The 21,443-nt window shown below is 42.1% G+C and overlaps 1 protein-coding gene across 22 annotated transcripts in view; it reads left to right on the forward strand.

Moving 5' to 3' along the window:
- Positions 1 to 1,044: 1,044 nt before the first annotated feature.
- The window catches only part of KMT2C (lysine methyltransferase 2C), a 255,472-nt gene continuing 235,073 nt past the window's right edge, over positions 1,045 to 21,443 (forward strand). For 13 of the 22 annotated variants that reach the window (XM_084859349.1, XM_084859339.1, XM_084859344.1 and 10 more), the window contains exon 1: positions 1,047 to 1,758. In XM_084859349.1, the coding sequence (XP_084715475.1) occupies positions 1,583 to 1,758 (176 nt within the window). In that variant the 5' untranslated portion in view covers positions 1,047 to 1,582. Of the gene's footprint in view, positions 1,759 to 17,441; positions 17,894 to 18,696; positions 18,763 to 21,443 lie in introns of those variants that run through there. The other 9 variants (XM_084859346.1, XM_084859347.1, XM_084859360.1 and 6 more) reach the window with 7 other exon arrangements.

The raw sequence follows: 21,443 nt of genomic DNA on the forward strand, positions 1-21,443 counted from the left end.
AACACCCAAGTTCGCTCGCGTCCAGAGCACGTCACTACTACACACGCACAGCTATTCACAATCACACACACACATTCTAGGGAGGCTTTACATTCACGAGGTCGAGCATTATCCATACGCAACGCACACATACACACACACGCACACGCACGCTCCTAGCTGCGTTCAGTCAGTTGAGAGAAACCCCCATCCCGTCCCGGATTCCTGGGCTCCACGTCTTCAGCCCAACCTCCGCCGTCGCCGCCGCCACAGCCGCCGCTGCCAACAGCAGCAACAGCGGAGCCCGTGAGGTCAGCGGCGGCGGCGCGTCGAATGAGATGTCTGCGCTGAGAAAAAGGGCTGGCCGGTGGGCGGGCGACTTGGGCAGGCGCAGTGTGGGGCCCTGCCTAGAGAAGGAAGGAAGGAAGGAAGGAAGGAGAGGGGGGGGGGCGAGCGAGCAGTTCGCGGGGGGGGGGGCGAGCGAGTGTCGTCGTCCTCTTCCCCCCTTCCTCCTTGGAAGGTGGCGGCGACTGTGAGGGGAAAGAGCTGTGTGTATCTGTGAGAAGAACGGGTGGTTCTCACTGAGTTGTTTACACGCCTTAGACCGACGACGTACAACACTTCCACAGCGACGAGGGCGGCGGTGCCAGCAACCGCCGCCTCCGGGGGTTGGGTCGGCCAAGTCCGTCCGTCCGTCCGTCGCGCGCAACACCCTTCCCCCCCCTCCAGGGACAGCCTCGTCTGCCCCTCCCCCCGCCCCTCGCGCCTCATTTTTCTCCTCATGTAAAACTTCCTGGCTCGCGGTGCAGCGGGCCCGCCGGAGGGAGGGAGGGCGGGAGGGAGAAGAAAGGGGCGAGGGGAGGGAAGGAGTCTCCGCGCGCGCGCACCCTCCTTCCCCGACATCTCTCGCACACACGCCCTCAACTTGTGTGCGCGTCCCTCCCCGCCCGCCCTCCCTATCTCTCCAGCCAGCAGCTGGAGGAGCTGTCAAAACTTCCTCTCAGCTGCCCGCAGCCAGCCAACCTTGGCCTCCGCCTCCTCTTCCCCCGGGGGCGGGGGAAGGGCACAGGGCCAGCCTGCGATGAAGCGAAGGCCGCCTCGGCAGGAGAGGAGTTGTTGCCTGTAGCCGCTGCCGGGGCCTGTTGTGAGGGGGGTCGAAGAGAGCAGCAGTCTCCTCAGAGACGCGCGCGCGCCACGCTCTCTCTCTCTCTCTCTCTCTCTCTCACACACACACACACGCGCGCACACGCACGCAGAGAAGTCGGCTGTGCGCGACGGCGGTTGCACGGTCCCCTCTTCTTCCTGCAACAACCTCCGCCCGCCCGGCCTCCCTCAGCCCCCGAAAGAGTCTGATTGCATGTGACTGAGGCGGGCTCTCCTCTCTTCTCCTCCCCATGCTGCTACCTGCGCGCTGGTCCGCGGCGGCTGAGGCCAGCAATGCGAGGCGGAGGTAGAGGAGGAGGAGGAGGAGGAGGAGGAGAAGAAGGAAAAGGGGAACAGCAGCCGGAGCAGGAGGAGCGTCGGGATCACCCTCCGCATCATCATCCCCAGCCCCATCCTCCCTCAACATCCTCCATGTGTCTCTCTCGTCCTGCTGACTAGGATGTCAACGGAGGAACAGAGCCTGACGCCGGTGGTGGAGCAGCAGCAGCCAGAACCGCCGCCACAACTCCCCGAGCCAGGAGCTCCCCCCACGGCAGCCGCCGCCGCCACAGACAAAAGACCTAGGGGCCGGCCTCGCAAAGATGGCGCTTCCCCTTTCCAGAGAGTCAGAAAGAAGTAAGTTCAGTGCGTGTGAGGATGTTGGCGAGGAAAACGACCGAAAGAGACAGATGCGCACACGCACACACAAGCTGGGCAAGAGCGCTGTCACCTCCAGCTGAGGCTTCATCCCTTTCTGATCCAGTTGCCATGTCAAGAATGGCCACCTCTTGCCTCTTCTTCCCTTTGCACTTTGCCCTCCTCCTCTTCCTTTCTTGCTCTCCTCCTTCCTTTTGTTTATACTTTTTCTCTCCTCCCTGCTCCAGTGCCATATTGGCAATGGCCCCATCTCACCTTTCTCTCCCTCTCTCTTCTACTTCCTTCTCTTTCTACCACCCCGCCCCCGCTTTGTCACCATCCATTTCTTTCTTTTCTTTACTTTTAACTTCAGTTTCTTATTCTTCCCTGTCCCAATTTTTATTTTTAGAATGGCTGTCTTATCGTTTCCCCTTTTCCTTCCTCTTTTCTCCTTTGTCACCCTTCTCTATCTTTAATTTAGTTCTTCCTTTCGTCTCTTGCTCCTAGTTTCTTACAAGTCTTTCTTTCTTCCCTTACTAGACTTCTTATCTTGGCCTCTTCTCCCCCTACCCCAGATGTTTTCAATATTCCGAATATAGTGATCTTTTAATATCTGTTGTTCAAAAAGTCTGATTTTTGTAAGTAACAGGATTACTTTTGAGAACAAATTTCCTTCCACCCTTTCTATGCATGCAAACAGTGGAGTCCACCAACCTCAGGAAGGTGATTGTGTAATGGGAAACTCATCCCTAGGAGCTGTCAAAAGCCATAGCGAGGGGTATGCACAACAACAGGAGAGTGGCTGGGGGAATATTGTGTTGTTTTGGCTTTGTTGCGTAATACTACCCTCTTTCTCTTTGTTGGCATCCTGACAGTTAATCTGAAGAAATTAAATTTGTGGCCCATTCTTACAGTTCTGAGTGCTTATTAAAGAAAGTAAGGGGCATCATGTTGTCCTTTGTATCTGACTGTGGTGTAGGTGGTTTCGGTTTGCCTTAAGATAGAAAGAATCATTGAAAAAATAACATACTTTAGTACTAAACACCTGTGTTCAGTATTATGCATTAATATGGACTCAGATAATATATGGGCCAATGAATATGCAATAATTTTGTATTTGTCTGTGAATACAGGACTACAGTATCCAATAAAACTGCAAAGCAAGTTTTGTTTTTTTTTTAATGGATAGTGGCTAACTTTTGGAATATAACTTCTTAGACTTTTACCCCAAACTAAAATTAGATGCTTGCCTTCAAAAGTTCAGATGCTTAATGTAAACATTCAAAGGGATGTGGGAAATTGCACACTTCTGGGCCCTGGCTTAATAATATACAGGTAAAGTTAGGGTTATTATTTTCATTGTGCTTGGTTTATAATATTGAATCATGTCTCCTCTTTATGTGATTGGTCTATAAAAAAATCTTTAACTTTTCAAGGAAAATTCAGAAATGTTAAATTTTCATGCATAGTAGAAAAAATCAGATTAAGAAAGTAAGAAGAAAAACTCCCCATATTTCTACATTGTGGCAATGACTTGCGTCTTTTCCACAACGCATGCGAGCAGAGCTGGCCCTACCATTAGGCAGAGTGAAGCAGTCGCCTCAGGCGGCAGATGCTGGGAGGAGCAACACAGCAAGGGGTTGGAGGAGAGACTTGTGTGCCATGAGCCCTGCTCTGTGCCCCCAAAGTTAACCTGCCATCTTCAGGTGCAGAGGAGGATGCTGTCCCATCATCAGTGTTGAAAACAAATTCATCTACCTGTCCAGTCATTTTCTGTACATGGAATGGGAGGGGTGCCATCTTGTTTTTCACCTCAGGCAGCAAAATGTCTTGGGCCAGCCCTGCATGCAAGAGGCATAATGCCCTCCAGTACTGAAGACACCACTATCACCTATTAGCCAATACTTAGTTTTGTATAGAGACTAGTATGAAAGATCTTGCCATTAGATAGTTTTCAGAAACAATAGTGTGTTTCCAAAGGTAGGTACTTGAACTGATCCAAAGTTTTTCTAAAAGTATATTCGGGGTTTTTTTGACACCTAGAAAATAAGGTTGCAATGCAAGAGAGAGTCCCATTTTCTATGACAGCAAGTGGTCTGTGCATGCACTGTGCATAGCAGATAACTTGGGAAGCTACTGCCTGGGGGAATTCATTCCGCACATGTGTTTTGTTGACTGGTGCTTTCAACTAAAATCTGTATAAAATAAATTATTACCCTGAACTCATTAGCCACTTAAGAAAAATTGCATGTTTATATTTTTAACTGTTTATTTTCCTTGTGTTCCTTGTGGAAAGATTCCCTCCCTCCAATTCTTGGGTAGCCAATATATGAGGATAGTCTTAATAAACATTAACCCCTCTTGTATTGCTCCTATCAGCTGTATGTAATGTTAGCACAGGACTCTTTCCATGCAGAACTGACAGGTGTTTTTTTTAAGTTGGCATACGCTCTTTAAATGTTTCCTGCAACACGCACCCTGGCTTTGGTGCAACAGCTTAATAATGTTTTAAATTCAGTATTACACACAGTAATTATTGCACAGATATTTTATAAGTCTACAATGACAATGGCAACGACATCTCTCCCCCTGCCCTCCATTTCTCTGTTGCTATTAGGTTTCTACAATGTCATCCAGTAAAGGTGTTCTTGGTAGTGAACCTAGTTTGCCATTAACTTTAGCAACATAATTGCTCTTATTTGGTTCAGCAATTTTATTGTGTGATATCCAACTAGTGTCCCTCTGCAATAGAACGCATCTCTCAGTGGAGTAGGGAGGGAGTTATTTTCAGCGACTTCCCTTTCTCTCCTTCACTCTTCCAGAGCAGATGCTTCCCCAAAATTGCCCCCCTTCCTGTTCCGCTGATGGATCCCTTCTGTCAGCAAAGGGACACTAGTTGGATACTACGCTCTCAGAGTTTGAGGTATGCAGGGCAAACCTATGGATCTTAAGTCCCACTGTGTTCAGTGACCTTACTCCCTAGTAAGCGTGTTTACAACCTCAGTCTTGGGATGGGTTTTAGTCAGTATAGACAGACTGCTGTGCTTGGTGGTATGTGATACATCTATTCCTTTTAAAAAATGTAGTTTCTGTCCTATCCTGTAGAATCAAGAGGTTATAGTATTTTATCTATAAACATACTGATAACACAATTGACTGTTATATTGTTTTGGAGATTTTGCAGTTTACAAGGAGATGCAGGTTCAAAGCTGGGGAACAAGGGTACATCTTTTTATTTACTCTTGTTGATCACACAAGATACTGTGGAGAGACTGCTTATGGCAGACTCTACAACACACAGGGAAGAAGGTAGTTCCTAAGGTATGTAGGCTCAAGCTCCTATAACTCCCAGCATTCCCCAGCCAGCAGTGCTGGGAGTTGTAGGACATTTTTCTGTCTAAACATGCATAGGATTGCGCCCTTAGTGATTTATAGGTCAGAGCCAGCATCTTGGTTTGTGTTTGTAAAGGCAATACATATAGTGGATCACTGGTGTGATGTGTTCAGCCCACTGGGGAGGTGGGATATTTTGCTGTGCACCAGCTGTAGCTTTCTTACGTTCTCCAAAGATAGGTTCCTTGTTAAACAGTATTGCTGTTTACCATGCATTTGGCATCAAACGTAAGTCAGTTGGTAGGCAGAACACAGAAATGGCAAGGTCTCTACCCAATAGATTTAACAGCTAATGTAAAATTACAGTATTCTAGTCTTGATGTTGTGAAAACTTGAATGATGGATGGCCAGTCTGAATTTGACAAGGCTTGCAGCCTTCTTCCCAGATGGAGCTGGCTTCCTGGTTGCTGCTACTATTTCCAGATGCAGTGATCCAGGGGCATCCTTAGGCTATGAGCCTGGTTGATCAGGGGAGACTTAACCCCATCAGCAACTGGTGGACATATCCCTTCAGGTCATAGATCTTGTCAGCCATCATTGACTCAGTCTTGACTGGATTCAACTTCAATGGTTTTTGCCTGCATCCAGTCACCAACAGCACCCGAAGGGAATGTACATGCTACAGAAGGACCTGTGGAGCCCGCATTGGAAAACCAGCCCCTTGAACCACCTGACAAGCTTATCCCCAAATGAGGAACTTCAGGAGTAGCCTCATTTGTGAGAACTTTGGTTTATCAATTTAAAAAGTTTTAAAATTGGAAAGTATTAGTATATGCTTGCTAATGCAGCTTGCTGGAAGCCAGAAGGAACAATCAAGTTCCTTTGTTATCTGTGGTCCTCCATTAGTATCTAAACAGAATGAAATCTGCTATCTTTGAGGCCAAGTTTAAACCTTATTACTGACTTGTTGCAAGTTATTTCTCAGGTACCAGTCTCACTTTTGAAAGGGAGGATTGTGAACTGGAACTATTTAGAAGTTTATTTTATCTCTGTACTCTTTCTATGATGCTTTGAGACTCTGCTTGTTATCTTTGCCCAAATTGTATGGAGGAAATTATATTCTGTTGGTCTATTTCCTTATCTGTTGTTGATTATGAGGCACTGATGTTGCAAAGACCAAATGTTTCAGATGCAAATGTAGGTCGTGGTTCTTCTTAAACATTCTAGACTTATATGGCATGCTGTCAACTAGAATTAGGAGGAAAATATTTTAAATTGTAAAAATGGTTGCGTGTGTGTGTGTGTGTGTGTGTGTGTAAGCTGGGTTTTTTTAAGTCATCGTCCTAACATAATATGCTAGTGAATGAAGGTTCCAAAAGTGAAGCTAACCAGCAAAACTGAAACATTGTGAGTGTTACACCTGTTTATCTTGGTTGTATGACAAAAATACAAGAAAGTAACGTAAGTGTGTAAGGGTGCAATCCTATGCACATTTAGACAGAAAAAGTTCTACAACTCCTACAACATAACTGACTAGGGAATGCTGGGAGTTGTAGGACTTTTTTCTGTCTAAACCTGGATAACATTGTGCCCTAAATTATACGTCTCTTATTACACTTTAAATGTCACCGTATCTAGATGCACCCAGAAATGTGATTATTGCAAGCACGTTCTGGCTCCTTCTGAAATATTTGCAGGATGGCATACTAATATTTTATAGTAACCTATTTAAGTGTGATTATTAATTCAAAGTATTGTGGATCGCATAAAGGCCAACTACTTTCAAACATAATTAATTGGTTGGTATTTTTGATTACAGTGTGATGCTTACAAAGTGATGGTACACAGATCTTGGTGCTATAAATGTTGCAGCATCTTAGCATCACATTAAATTTCTAGGAGGCAAAGAAAAGAAAAAAAAATTACAAGGAAGTTTCCCCTTTAAAGGAGATTACTGCTTAAAATATATTTTTTCTTTTCTGGTGGGATTTTGCTTAATGTAAAGCAGATAAGAAAGCATGTCCAAGCATTTTCTAAACATAAAATTTGTACTATAAGATTGGTTGAACTATTCCATTATAAAGAATAGCAAGTCATGGTGATAATATAAACAAAAACACTATTATAACAGTAATGGTGGAACATATTTACTTATCAAATTATTTCTGAGTTGGCTTTTCACCCCAAAAGGACTCTCAAGGTGACTTACAATGTAAAACCTTAAAACAACATCATAACATAGCAAATTAAAAACAATCTTTAAAAACAGCAAAGTTAATACATTTAAAACCACTCAAAAGCCATGTAAAACAAAAGAGTCTAAGGCTGCAATACTATACACCCTTACTTGGGAATAAGTCCCATTGAATTCAGTATGGCTTACTTTTGAATAGAGATGTATAGGATTGGACTGTTAATGGCCTGATTAAAACTAAACAAGTAACGGGCCAGTCTAGCCTGCATAGGGAGAGAGTTCCACAATGTGGTACCTCCTCAGAAAAGATCCTGTCCTATGTTTCCACCATAGCCTCCCTTGGTTGGACATACAGAAGAACCCCTGAAGCAGTTTCATACTGGAGGAGGTTGTCTTTCAGATATCCTGGCCCCAAACCATTTAGGGCTTTGTAGGGAAGAACCATAATCTTTAATTGTGCCTGGAAATAAATTGGAAGCCAGTGTAACTAGTGCAAAACTGGTGTAACATGGTCAACAAAAAATGTACTGGAAAGTAATCTGGCCACCACATTTTGCACTAGCTGCAGTTTCTGAAAACTTTTCAAGGGCATCCCAAAGTAGAGCACCTTGCAGTAATCTAAACCGGAGGTGGTTAAGGCATGTTACCAGATCTACCTTCTCCAGGAAGGGCCGTAACTCGTGCACCAGCCAAAGCAGAGCAAAGGTGCTCCTGGCCATAGCAGCCACCTGACTTTTTATGAGCAGTGCTAGAAGCACCCCCAAGCTGCAAATCTGATCCTTCAGAGGGAATGCAACCCCATCCAGAACAGGCTGTATCCTCAGTCCCAGGTTAGCTTGTCTACTGACTAACAAAACCTTTGTCTTGTCTGGATTGATTGTCAACTCGCTAACCCCTACTTAATCTATCATTTTATCCAGACAACAGTTCAGGACTTCAACAGCCTCCTTGGCGTCACTTGATAACAAGAGATAGAACTGAGTATCATCAGCATAGTAATGAGATCCTACCCCAAAACTCCAGATAACCTCTCCCGGTAGCTTCATGTAAATATTGAAATGCAAAGGGGAATAAATAGTGCCCTGAAGGATGAAACTGGCACACCAGGGCCAATGGCCACAGGACCGAGCATAATTTCCCAGCACGACCCTCTGGCAGCATTCAGCCATATAAGATCAGAACCATTGCAAAGTTCACCTGAGGTATACTTGAGAATGAATGTAACACCTTTTAGGTATGTTCAAGATTGCTTTTTACATTAATCTAATTGTAAATTGGTTAAAACTGTCATCTTGTGGGAAGAGAGCAGTTGTCAGAAGAGACCAATCTACCCAGAGGGCCCCAAAGTAGTTGAAAAGCCATGTGGACAATTATTGGTACTTTTGAACAACATTTCTTTTTTGGCCCTTGTTAAGTAGAATACACTGCCAAAATAGAAAATGCACGTGGCCACAATCCAACACAGAGTAAGGCATGTTTAAGCCCATTAAAATCAATGGGCTTACGTTTGCCTAACTTTGTGCTTAGTTGTGATCATACTAAAGCCCATGCATCAGATCTTTTCTTTCAGTTGAGTAGAAATTGTATGGTCATTTACATTGTTTGTTTCAGGGAAAAGGACAACTGCATAAGTAAAATAACAGAAAAATCCTGTACATGTTTACTAAGAAGTCCCATTGTGTTTCTCTCCAGTAAGTGTGGTTAGGATTGTAGCCTAAGCATCTCAACATGGCTACTGGTGACAACCATTTTGATGCATTTGTCCTTTTTCCTGAAACAAAATTAACCCAAATGGGAATACAGTTTCCATTCAACTGAAAGAAACAAAATCTGAGGCATATAATGATCAGTAGAAATATTTGCTATACAGAATAAAAGTTAGAAATATCAAAGCATGGAAATACATTGTTTTATTAGAAGACATTGAGATTCTGCCTGTTTTATCCCCTTAAAATTGCCTTGAGTTTACAGGGCTAAAACTTCATAGGCTTTATTTTATTAATGTATAGCATTGGTGTAGGTAGGAAAACAACAATCATCTACTTAAAAGTTTAACCTTGTGTATAATAGTTTATTTGCTGATAATTTTCACTCCCCTCCACCCCAAAGTGCATAGACAAACCCATCAGCTTGTATTTAGATGTTTCATAGTGAGTTAGGGCGCCATTATATTAACTACTGCATATTCACAATGGCAAGGTGTATTCTATGCAAAGGACCTTGATAGTCCCAATTTAAAAATGAGAGCAGCAGATGGTGATGAGATGGGTGTAGTGAAAAGTAACAATGAGACAGCTGTGAACAGTACAATGAGTTACTAGACATATCATGTCAGGTGCTTAAGCATTAGTTCTTTTGCAGGCATTATATCTTAGATTCTTAATGATACATTTTTAGGAGGGTATTGTAGTTGAATGGCTTTGTAGATTTTCTCCCTCTATCCAGGAATTTCAGCCATGCGTAGGAAAGATTTGAGTCTGGAAATACGTGCCATGTACAGTAGCATCCATAGGTAGAGAAAAGGAAGGGGTTGGCAGACGATGGGATAAAGATGTTGCCCTCTGGCACCATCAGGCAAAAATATTTTTATTCTCCCAGGTTTTAAAGAAATTTATTTTTATTTATATTCTCCCTTTAACATTGTATTGTATTTTCTTTTTATAAACTTCCCTGAAAGCTCTACTGAAGGATGGTATATAAATCTTTAAAATAAATACTGTTTATAAAATATTTGAAACAAAAAAATCATGGGATGCTCCTGGCATCCTTTTGTGGCCCACAATGAGGGAATATTTTATTTGTTTAAAATATCTGTAGGCCATCTTATAGGGTAAAACCTTCCCAAGGCAGCTTCCAACATATACAATAACTATTAAAAAAAACACATAATACCAAAATGAATAATAAAAACCAGCAATAGCACCAACAGAAAAACATCTAGAACGGTAAAAATACTAAAATCCAATAAATAATTACAGCTAAAACTATATCATATACAATTATTTTAGGAGAAAGCAGTGAAAAACAACAAGTCTTTAAGGCTCTTTTAAAGGCCTGCAATGAAGCGGCCTAACATGCCCCAATTGGCACATCATTCCACAAATGAGTTATAATACGATACATTTTTGGTCTTATGAAATTTGGACTCCTTGATGTACAGTAATTGGCTGCATAAAGTAATCCTTTATGTGCAATTTTGTCAAATCTCATAGTTGCATGACATCTAACCAATAAAGGGCTAAATGTGCAATGAAAAAACAATGGACATTAATCTAAAAAAGTGAAAGTTTTTCTCCTCCTCCTGAACTATTTCTCTCTCTCTCTCTCACACACACACACACACACACACACACTTCTCCCCCTTTTCCTGTAGATGTCCTTTGTCTCTTTTCATCCAAACCACCTAGCCCCCTTTTGTTTGTTATTTGTATTAAACTTTCAAAATATAGGATGTTGTTGTTGTTGTTGTTTAAAAGCATACAATGAACAAATACATTCCAAATATTAGGTGATGTCAAAATGCTGAGCCAGGCTTATGTAGAAGTTGTTTGAATGCCTTTACTTATGAAAAAGAGACGAACTAGGAAGAGGCCAAACTATGCAAATCACTAGTTTATCAGGATGGCACTAAAAGAGCAATCCTATGGTCCCTACGCAAGCATCCCAGGGACTATAAGATTATTTGAATTATGCTTCCAAGGTCGGGGACAACGCTCCAACCTTGGAAGGAAGAGTCGGAGATCTGCCCCCTCTCTCCCACCCCCTCACAACCAGTGAGGAAAGAACTATGCCAGCTGCCCTCCAAGGTCAGAAAAGCAACCTCAGAGAAGGAGGAAAGGAGGAGTTTCAGCAGACAGGGAAGAGAGGAGACTGGAGAGGCGGGGATATGAGTTATCTTGAGCCTCTTCCAGCCTCCTTCCCTCCCCTCCAAAGTGCTCACCTTAGACAGACTAAAAAGCCCATCTAGTGAAATCTGCGGGGTGGGAGAATGCGGATTGGATGCCTCCGAGTTGCAGGGCTTCTGATCACTGAGGGTACAATCAATAGGATTACACCTTAAAATATTTAATTCTGTGGGCAGAGAGAATACTGGATCATGAGGGAATCTAGAAAGAAGAGGTGGCTTAGTGGTTAAGACGCTGAACTGCAGACTGGAAGGTCGGCAGGACAGCAGTTCGAGACCCGAGTGCTGCGTGACGGAGTGAGCTCCCGTCTTCAGTCCCAGCTTCTGCCAACCTAGCAGTTCGAAAGCAAGAAATTGCAAGTAGATAAATAGGTACCGCCTTGGCGGGAAAGGTAACAGCGTTCTGTGCACCTCGGTGTTCAGTCATGCCGGCCACATGACCACGGAAGTGTCTTCGGACAGCGCTGGCTCTTTGGCTTAGAAACGGGGATGAGCACCGCACCCTAGAGTCGGACACGACTGGTTGGGGACACCTTTACCTTTTTAACTGTATGGGGTCTAACTATAATTTACATATGCTTTGGCCCAAATCCAAAATGCTATAAACTGAGCTCCATAAAATGGGCAATGCTTCTGAGACACCCCTTGACTGCAGCACATCCACACTGCCTGACAAGCTACCCTCAAAACTTTTCATGCTGCAGAAAAAAATTGTTGTGGGTTAATGGTGCATAAATTAGAAGTTCCAGCATGCATCTGCAAAGTCTTGCAGCACCTGATTGGATTGTGCATGCAGTTCTCTATCCAGAGATACAGATATGGAAGCCTGCCTTTGCGTGCATAGTGCCCTTAGCTGGATCAGGGTATGTGGTATTGAAAGATGTTACTTCCAAATGTTCAAGTGAGGTAGAAAGTGAGAGACATTTTTTTTAAAAGGGCATATATTTTGATTGATTGATTATTGAGCAACTATATATATTGAGCAACCTGAGCATATAGCAAAAAATGTACCCCATGTTGAATTTCCCCCATAAGGGATAATATCATTTGTTCTGTGTCATGATGATATGAAGTTGTAGATTTTCTCACACCTGCTCCCCATCACTGACTGGAGTTGGGGAAATTCATGATTTTACAACACAGGGTACATATGCATTTTTGGAGTGCTTAACATTGCTTATAATTAATCCAACATAGCTACTCAGAAATCTGAGTAGCAAAGTTATGGGCACTTGGACTAAAAAAAAATCTAGGAAGCCAGATTCTAAGTTGGAACTTCCCTCTATGCTTCAGGTCCTTCTCCAGCCTGGCCTCAGAGAGTGGTTGTGAACCTTGGGTGGCCCACTATGATTTATTTGCCAAGTACATTGAGTATAAAATTGCTTGTATCTGCTGCATCCTTGATGCTACTAATTCTTCAGCTCAGTTTATAGATGTGTCCATTGCACCTTCTGGTCTGGTTTTGTTGGATGAGTTTTAATTACTGTGACCTGAGGATATGGACAAGGTGCTTTGGAGGTGAGGTATGGCTGACCATCTGTTTGTTCTCTTGATCCTTGCCAATCATGGCTCATAACATCTATCAGGAGTGAATTGACTGGCTGGGCCCTGGAGGTGATCATTTCTTCTTTATGACAGTGAGCAATTCTGGCCACCCTGAAGGTGAGACTGCCTCTTAAACACCCCTTAGACCTCAAGGGTTATAATAACTATCAGCTGATAGCAAATATCACCCTTCCTGGGCAAGATGTTTGAGTGGGTGATCCTCATGCAGATATAATCACTCTTGGATAAAACTGATGATTTTGATAATTTCAAACGGATTTCAGCATGGAAACTACTTTGCTTGCCGTGATGAAACAGCTGTGTAAGGAGTGAGATGGGGACCATGTGACCCTGCTCATTCTCCTGGACCTTTCAGTAGCTTTCAGTACCATTGACTATAGTATTCTTCTGGATAGGACATCTAGGCTGGGACTTGTAGGGCACTGTATTCCAGTGATCCTATTCTTTCTTGGACAGCTGATTCTAGAAGGTGGTACTGGGAGGTCATTGGCTGTCTCTGTTGCACTTCTGCTATGGGATCCCATAGGGCTCCATTTTGTCTCCCATGCTTTTTAATGGCTACAGAAACTGGTGAGGTCAGTCACAGATTTAGGGTAAAGTGCCATTAGTATGCTGTTGATACCCAGCGGTACTCTTTTTCACTGAATTTAGTTGAAGCAGTGGAGGTGTTGAACTGGTGCTTGAAATTGGTAATGGACTGGACAAGAGCCATTGTGATCAGTTGGTAAGGCACTTAAAGGTAAAGTCACTCATCTCAACAACGATCTTGATGCCATTGTTGTTGCAGATCTAGTTGAAGTGTCCAATGCACCATCTGGTTTAGATCTGCTGGATCAGTTTCAACTTCTGAGGCCCAAGGATGTGGATAATAAATAAATACATTAAACTGAAGCTCAGTCCAGATAAAATGGAGGTTCTGTTGGCAGGTGGCTCATGTGACTAGTGAAGTAAGGCTTGGGATAGTGTCACACTCACCCTGAAGAATTAGACTTGTAGTTTGTGGGTACTACCAGATCCAGCATTATCAAGGGAGGCTCAAGTTGCTTCTGTGGTGCACAATACCTTTCATCACCTTAGGTTGGTATACCAGCTATGGCTCCCCTCCTGGATAGAGATACCTGGCTACTGTTATTCACACACTGATAACCATGTAGTCTGCCTTTGAAGATTCTTGGGAAGTTCAGTTAGTACAAAATACAACTGGGGCCAAAAATACGGAACGTATCTTGCCAATTTTTAAACAGCTACAGGTACAATTCAAGTGCTGATGCTTACTTATAAAGCCATAAAAGCTTTGGGAAGTAGGAACCTAAAGGACTACCTCGTATTGCATAAGCTTGCCTGAAAACTGTGTTTATCATCTGAGGCTTTCCTCTGGATTTCTGATCACTGCCACCATCTAAAGGTAGGGCTTTTTTTTATCATGGCATCCTGCTTATGGAAAGCTCTCTCTAGGGAGGCTAACCTGGAGTCAACTGTGAAGTAATTCTGATGTTGGACAAAGACATTTTTATTTGATAAGGCATTCCTGCACATAGTGTGATCTGGTATTGTGCTATCTTATCTATTGTGCTAGATTTTTTTAATTGCTGCTGGTCTTTTCAGCATGTTTGTTTCAAATGATTTTTATAAATACTGTTTTACTATCTTTGTATGCCACCTTATAGTTTTACTGAAGGGAAGTCTAGAGATATTTAAATAATACTGCATCTTACTGGAGACAACCCAACCTGTAGATCCCATTTTTGATGGCAGTCCTTTGCCTCCTCTGACATACAGTAGATTGAATGATTCTACACTGTAGCATGGGAAATTAAAAAAAACAATTTTAGCATCACATGGGAGAACAGTTTCAGTGTTGCAATGTGGCACAGCTTGTAGCATGCTGTTTCTCTTGCTGAGAAAACTAGTGGCATACTTTGAAAATGTTTTAGCAAACAGGATATTTTGTTTGTTTTTTAAACTGTAAACGTTTAGATTTCATTGTATAAATCCTCAATCTTATAGAAGCAGCTGTTTTAATCTCTCATTTTAAAAGTTACTGGACATGTAAATATCCTATTTAAACTCCTACAGTTTGCATAATAATACCTCAAGAAGTTACTGAATACTCAGACTCGTAGTTAATATTATTTAATACAGTATGGGATAACCTATTCCAGCCTCTGTCTCACATAGTTGTGGTTATATGCTTGTCTAAACTTCAGTTGACTAGCAAGTTCTTTCCCTAAGGTGTGTCATGATGCCGTTTGAAGTATGATATCATGACACAAGTGAAAGATCTTGGGGGGGAAAGATTGTCCAGTCAAGGGCATTTATTTGTTTACACACAAGCAATAGTCAGGAAACTTGTTTAAAGTATCTTTTTCTTCATCCCAACATTCCTGGTTTTGCAGCTTTTATTTGTCAACTCAAACTGGAATCTTTTTTTCAGTTTGACAGTGTGTTGGGGGAGTGAGAGAGAGAGTCATGTATTTGCATTTTCATGAAGTTAAGTAACGTTACTTTAATTTTTTTAATAAGTCCAGCCCTGATCCATAAGCCTCTAAAACTTACCCTGCAGTCAATACTAGGATTTAAACTGGCCAAACAGACTGTACTCCCAGATAGAGTGTACTTGAGACAAACCTATTGTAACAGAATGGGATTTCCCCTAGGAATTTTATTAGACTTTTATTCTAGTATATTTTACTATCATTAGCTACCTTGGGATGTTCTATTAATGACAGAAAGTCAGGGTATAATTTTTCTTCAGTACTGTAAACACCGTTTGCTTAATTCAGACTTGTTGCTTGCTTCTCTAGGTTGCTACTCTGGTGATAAGTTTTAGGACTATTTAGGGTACAGTGACTATTGAAGAAGTGTAATGGGACAATGCCAGATTTTGACACTGATATCATGGGCCAATGCAGGATATTATGGTGATGCAGGAAACTGATCCTCAGCAATAATTTCCATATAAACAGTTTCCAGATAAAATATTTTTGCATAGTACAGGTGTATAACAGGCACCGATTGTGTTGTAAGTGAGAATAGTTGCATTTGCTTTCCACCAGGTTCCATTCTAGTCAATGTAAGGATGTTTCCAGACCGATGGCTCCTAATGCCACCAATGAAAAGGTATTATGCAGCTATTCCATCTTTTCTTCCTTAATGGATAGAAGAAGTGGTGGGAAAACACAATATGGTTACAAATGGAAAATAACATATGGATCACCCATAAAATTCTGTGTTTGAAGAACTAAAAGTTGTGTTTAAAGCCATGTTTGGACACTTGTCTGGAAGCACCGCAAGTTCCACTGTGCACATCTATAGAGTTGTGTCAAACACTCATGCAGTCAGATCCTATCTGTGTTTACCCCAAAGTAAATCCCTCTGATTTTAATTACATTTACTTCTAGGCAGCCTTATCTTTTGGACCAAGCACACTCCGGGAGAGAGCGGAGGACAGGAAGGCCTGGCATGCTATGGTCCATGGGGTCACGAAGAGTCGGACACGACTTAATGACTGAACAACAACAACAGTAATTGGGGAAAATTGGAAATAGCTTCACTTAAGTAAAATTGTTGTTCAGTCGTTGAGTCGTGTCCGACTCTTCGTGACCCCATGGACCATAGCACGCCAGGCCTTCCTGTCCTCTGCTCTCTCTTGGAGTGTGCTCAAGTTCATAAGTAAAATTATATTTGCTTTAAAGCCATACTGGGGGGGGGGGGGATTTTAGCTTAAAATTTTGTTTTGCCTTTAGCCTGAAGATAATAAATGTTGGTTTTCCAATCATCTGAATGATGGCATCGAGATCCTTGAAGTGTGGACCAGTAAATAGGCCACTGAAATAAATTACTGGGGAAGCACATAAGGAACATGTTGAAATAGACATTGTTTGAGACAAAAGAGAGCCCATCCTCGACCTTGTGGATTAAGATAGTAGATTGATTGGTTCTGAAGGATAACTGGGTGAGTTTGTGATATTTTTAGAGGACAAACTCAGGGTAAGTGAAATAAAAGTTACATAACGCTTCCTTTGTTTCTGTTCAGTTGAAAAAGGTGGGTTTTTTTTTTGGCAGAAACCAATTGAGGGACTGGAAAGGGGACAAATAAGAAACCATACCAATGTTTGGAGAATGTGGTTGAATGAAAACTCGTTTAAAATCGTATTACATTTTAAGATTAAGATCGAAAACCGATAACATGGGAGGTGGTGAGGAAGATATTGGTCCAAGTGTGGAAACATTTTGTTGCGTTCTGGAATGGGGAAACAAAGTTATTTAACAAGGGAGAGTAAGGGCCATCACCCCCCGCCCTGCGTTTATGAAACCATTTGTAGACTTGAACTCCATATGGAGCTGAGATGACAGGTTTCATTTTTACCTCCGAGACTGTTCACAGTCTTTCGGACACGCAGCTGCTCCCGCAAACGAATTCGAGTTGCGTCAGGCGATGCAATTCTCTTAATTCTCTTCGAGATTTCTCCCCGGTGGTGGGCAGCGAGGATTCTGTTGGAAGTGACTGGTTAAAGTGAAGATCAGTTTAGTATAGCCTTTTTCAGCGGGCCGGGAAAGAGTTAAAGCAGAGGATTCTTTCAGAGCGAGTGTGACTGGGACTAGTCGCTCCGGATCCTTGGTAGGATTAATCCAGTCCGCACCTTTGTGGCGCTCCGAATAGTCGGATCTACTTTCTCCAGCCCTGCTTTTTTTCTTTCATTCCTCCCCTTCCCTTCTCCTCCTCTTCCTCCTCCTCCTCCGGAGGCTCTAGTCTGGTGTTTGGGGGGGAATTCTGAGAGCTGAAGTTCCGAAGCGTTTCGGGGGCTCACAGATCACTTTCCCAGCCAGCTCCCGCAATGGGAGTTCGGGCAGGACTGGTCTAAGGGAGCGCCCACCAGTTGTCTTTGCTGAGGCTGCTCGGGAAGTAGACTGGGAAGTGAAGTGTTGTTTGATTTGGGAGAGTAATATGGCTGATCTAAGGGAATGCTGAGCAATTTGTCTCCATACGACGCTCAGCTTGGATTCTAACATGTTAATAACTTCTTCCTTCGGATAATCCTCTTTCGGCACCGATGCCAGCCTCTTCGTTTTTCCAAGGGGCTTTGTGAAAGGTTCCAAGGCTGTGGATAATGTTGTGCAGACAAAATTGGTCGTTGGTAAGTACCCTGCCGTTAACTTCTTTGTATTAGAGGGCAAAATATGACAGGAGCCCCGGGGCTATATATGGCAGGCGGTGTTACGGTTCTATGGAAACTGATAGTGGGTTAAAATAAAGAGGGGTAGCGGGACTCGAAGCACAAACACCTTCGTAGGAAGTTGTCGGGAAGACTAGGTTGACATAGGAGATATTTCAAAGGAGTTTGTTGTCTTTGGTCGTTATGAAAATGGTTATATCGATATCTGTTGTTAGTTAACACCCTGTGATCAAGTGAAAAGCTCCGCTTTGCAATGGCAACTAATTTATGGCAACTAATTTATGGATAAAAGTCATTTGTTTAGCTATCTGAAATATTTTTTTCTCAAATGGTATAGGGGAGAGTATTTTGTTAGATTTTTCTCTGCTTGAATGTTAGATTGTTGCATAGGCTATAAGAAGGAATATGATTTATATATCTATTAAAGTCACTAGTACAACTCTTTAGTTTTGCAAATAATTTCAAGTTTAAATATTGTATGCACAAAATTTCAAAGGAACACTTCTATATGGCATTCTTTTCTATGATGAATTTTGAAAGTGTCACCTGGAATATTCCAAAATGTAGTATATGTGAGATATTGAAGCCATTTTAAAATTATGATTCGGTTTTCTATAAGAAATAGGTCATAAGTGAAAGAATGGGTTATGTAACTAGTTTGTTTCAGAAAAGTTAATACACAATGTAACTCCAGAATGTACTAATGCTGTTCTCTTCATATTTATTTATTTATTGCATTTATATCCTGCCTTTTTTCCTCCAAGGAACTCAAGGCAGTGTACATGATCCTCCTCCTCTCCATTTTATCCTCACAACAACAACCCTGTAAGGTAGGTTGGGCTGAGAGTCTGTGACTGGCCCAAAGTCACCCAGTGAGCTTCCATGGCCGAGTGGGGACTAGAACCCAGATCTCCCGACTCCCAGTCCAGCACTCTAGCCACTACACCACACTGGCTCTCATATAAGGCCTATACAGTTAATTTCTTAGTATGATATATACCATGACATTTTAGTCATATACCCCATCAACTTAAGTTTAGGCTGTTTTGTTTTATTTCTGAAATTTTGAAGTACACTGCAGTTCTGCTGCTGTTAAAATGTGCATTATATTACACTTGCACCTACTTGAAGTACAGTGAGGCAGGTGGGGCTGTGTTGGAGTTGAAAAGCTTATTACCACCACCAAACAACCATATAAAATGTTCGGATGAACAAAAGCTTCTGTGCCCAAATAAAAATGCTAACTATAGCGATCTTAATTGTATATTGAGATTCTGTAAGTACTGCTGGTACTATTTTCATGCACAATAAAATGAATCCTTACTATGTAAGAAATAGCCTTGTAGTACAATCCCTGGCTGTTGAAAATATTTTTAGCTTCAATACTTTCAAGACAAATACAGGGTGAGGATAAGATACTGTTCTGTCAGCAGTGTGATGCAGCTGCATTCATGCTAAGCCATTCATTAATGTCTTGTTAAATAGCACTATACAATAGTTTTTTAATGTTATGAAAGCAGTTGCTGCATACCCCTTGAATACAGCTGCCTGAGCCACTTTACTTATAAACCTAAATTGACAATTCACAGTTCAGTAACTTTTTACTATACCTTTTTAACATATGAGTAATATACAGTATTAAATGATGTTTTTGTTTTAAATTTACTGTGATTGTGTGTGCTATTTTCTTGCTGTAGTATTAGTGTCAGTGGCTATATTTGCACAATCTCATTTCCTATTCTAGAATAATGAAAAATGTAACTTATTCTGTACTGTTTGTTTTTGTTTCACATTTGCATTTGACATTACACTAGTTGGACCATTCTACTTTTGGGGGGTCATCTTGAAGGAATGTTATTTCAGCATGGAAACTTCCATAGCAACTCTTGTTCACCATATTTACCTTGAACATTAATGTGTAAAGATGAACTACACCATATAGACAAATCTTAAATAGAATATAAGATCCTCCCTCCCATTGAGTGCTCTTCCTGATCAAATTGTGGAATGACTGAGTAAAACAACTCTTTAACGGTACAATCCTGTATATATATTCTCAGAAGTAAGCCCCATTGTGCTCAATGGGACTTGCTCCCAGGTAAGTAGGTAGCCTTTGAGATGCTATCATCTTGAAATCTACGCAGTTTTGAAAAATAAGTTTAAAGTGCTGTTAACTGGTGTTGGAGCTTATTGGTTTCCCCTTTCCCTTATCAGTTTCTGTTCTGTCAAGGGTGTGTTGTTTCTTGTTTTGAGGAATTCCTACTTCTAAGCAGTGGAAACTGACTAGAGCTATATAACATCTAGTCCATCATGTTAACATCACCCGCCCCCCCCATACTTTTAACACTAATGTTAGGGGGCTACTAACAATAGTAACTAAGGGCGCAATCCTATGCAGATAGGTGGCTGCCTCCAAACTCAGAGGCGACTGCCTGTCCAATGCAGGGCAGGAGAAGCATGGAGGGGATTGTTCCCTTCCCACTTTTCCTGCCCTGCATTTTCGGCTAGACAGCCAATTTCGGCTGTCCAGCCGTGGGAGGGCAGAGTGGGGGAGGAGGCTGCCGTACGACACATAGGATGTGTCGTACAGGCATTTCCACCCGCCTCGTAACGCCCCATTTTGGCTGCTCCGCGCTCCTTTTGTGAGGCAGCGCGGAAGGGGGGAAGGTCAGTTTTCCGGGAACCGACCTCGGAGTGTGGGCTCCGAGATCGATTCCTGGAAAACCAGATACCCTATGGCCATCTAGTCGCTGACTAGCGGCCATAGGATTGCTCTCTAAGTCAGAAATGTACCTTTAAAAATGGCTAATTCACCACTTCCTAACTTTTATAGATTTTTTTTTCCTCAAGCAAAGCTATCTTGGCATTCAGTGCATCAAATTATCTTTGAGTGTGTTATTACTGATGGACTATATAATGTATGGCATATGTTTTGCCAAACAGTTGTGTTTGGTTGAAACAGTTAGACATTAGAAATTTGGAAGATGTAAGAATATTGTAGATAAGGTTTTAAGACAAGTATAGTGATGTTTCATTAACACTACTGATTTAATAGGAATCATCCTTGTAGCTAACAATTTTCCTGAAATTTGGGGGGGGGGAGTTATTTCTGGAGTAAAGGGTTCTCTATAAGTCAACCAGTTTAGCTTGGTTCAGATACTTTTTTCTTCTTCTGTATAATAAAATGTGTTGTCCCGGTTCAGAAAAGAAAAAAAGCCTGATTCTGCACCATACTCTGTGTATGTTCTGAGGTGTTGTCTTCAAAATACTTATCACACACCCCTTTTAAAAGCAGATTAGTCACGTTTATGTTCAAATATTAACTTGAGCTAAGTATATTTTGTGTTAATGGTACTCTGATGCTATTGTACAAGGAAGACAAAATGATCAGTCATATGCCAGTTTGGCATTTTATGTGCTGAGTACTTTCCAAACAGTTGCAGCCAGTTCCTGCTCAGAGGAACCTACAATACCTAACCAGTATTCATGGTCTTACCAGGTCTCAACAGCT

The sequence above is a fragment of the Heloderma suspectum genome, chromosome 5, assembly GCF_057233095.1.
Source record: "Heloderma suspectum isolate Gila_16-S chromosome 5, 16-S_ref, whole genome shotgun sequence".
In the NCBI taxonomy this organism is placed as follows: Eukaryota; Metazoa; Chordata; class Lepidosauria; order Squamata; family Helodermatidae; genus Heloderma; species Heloderma suspectum.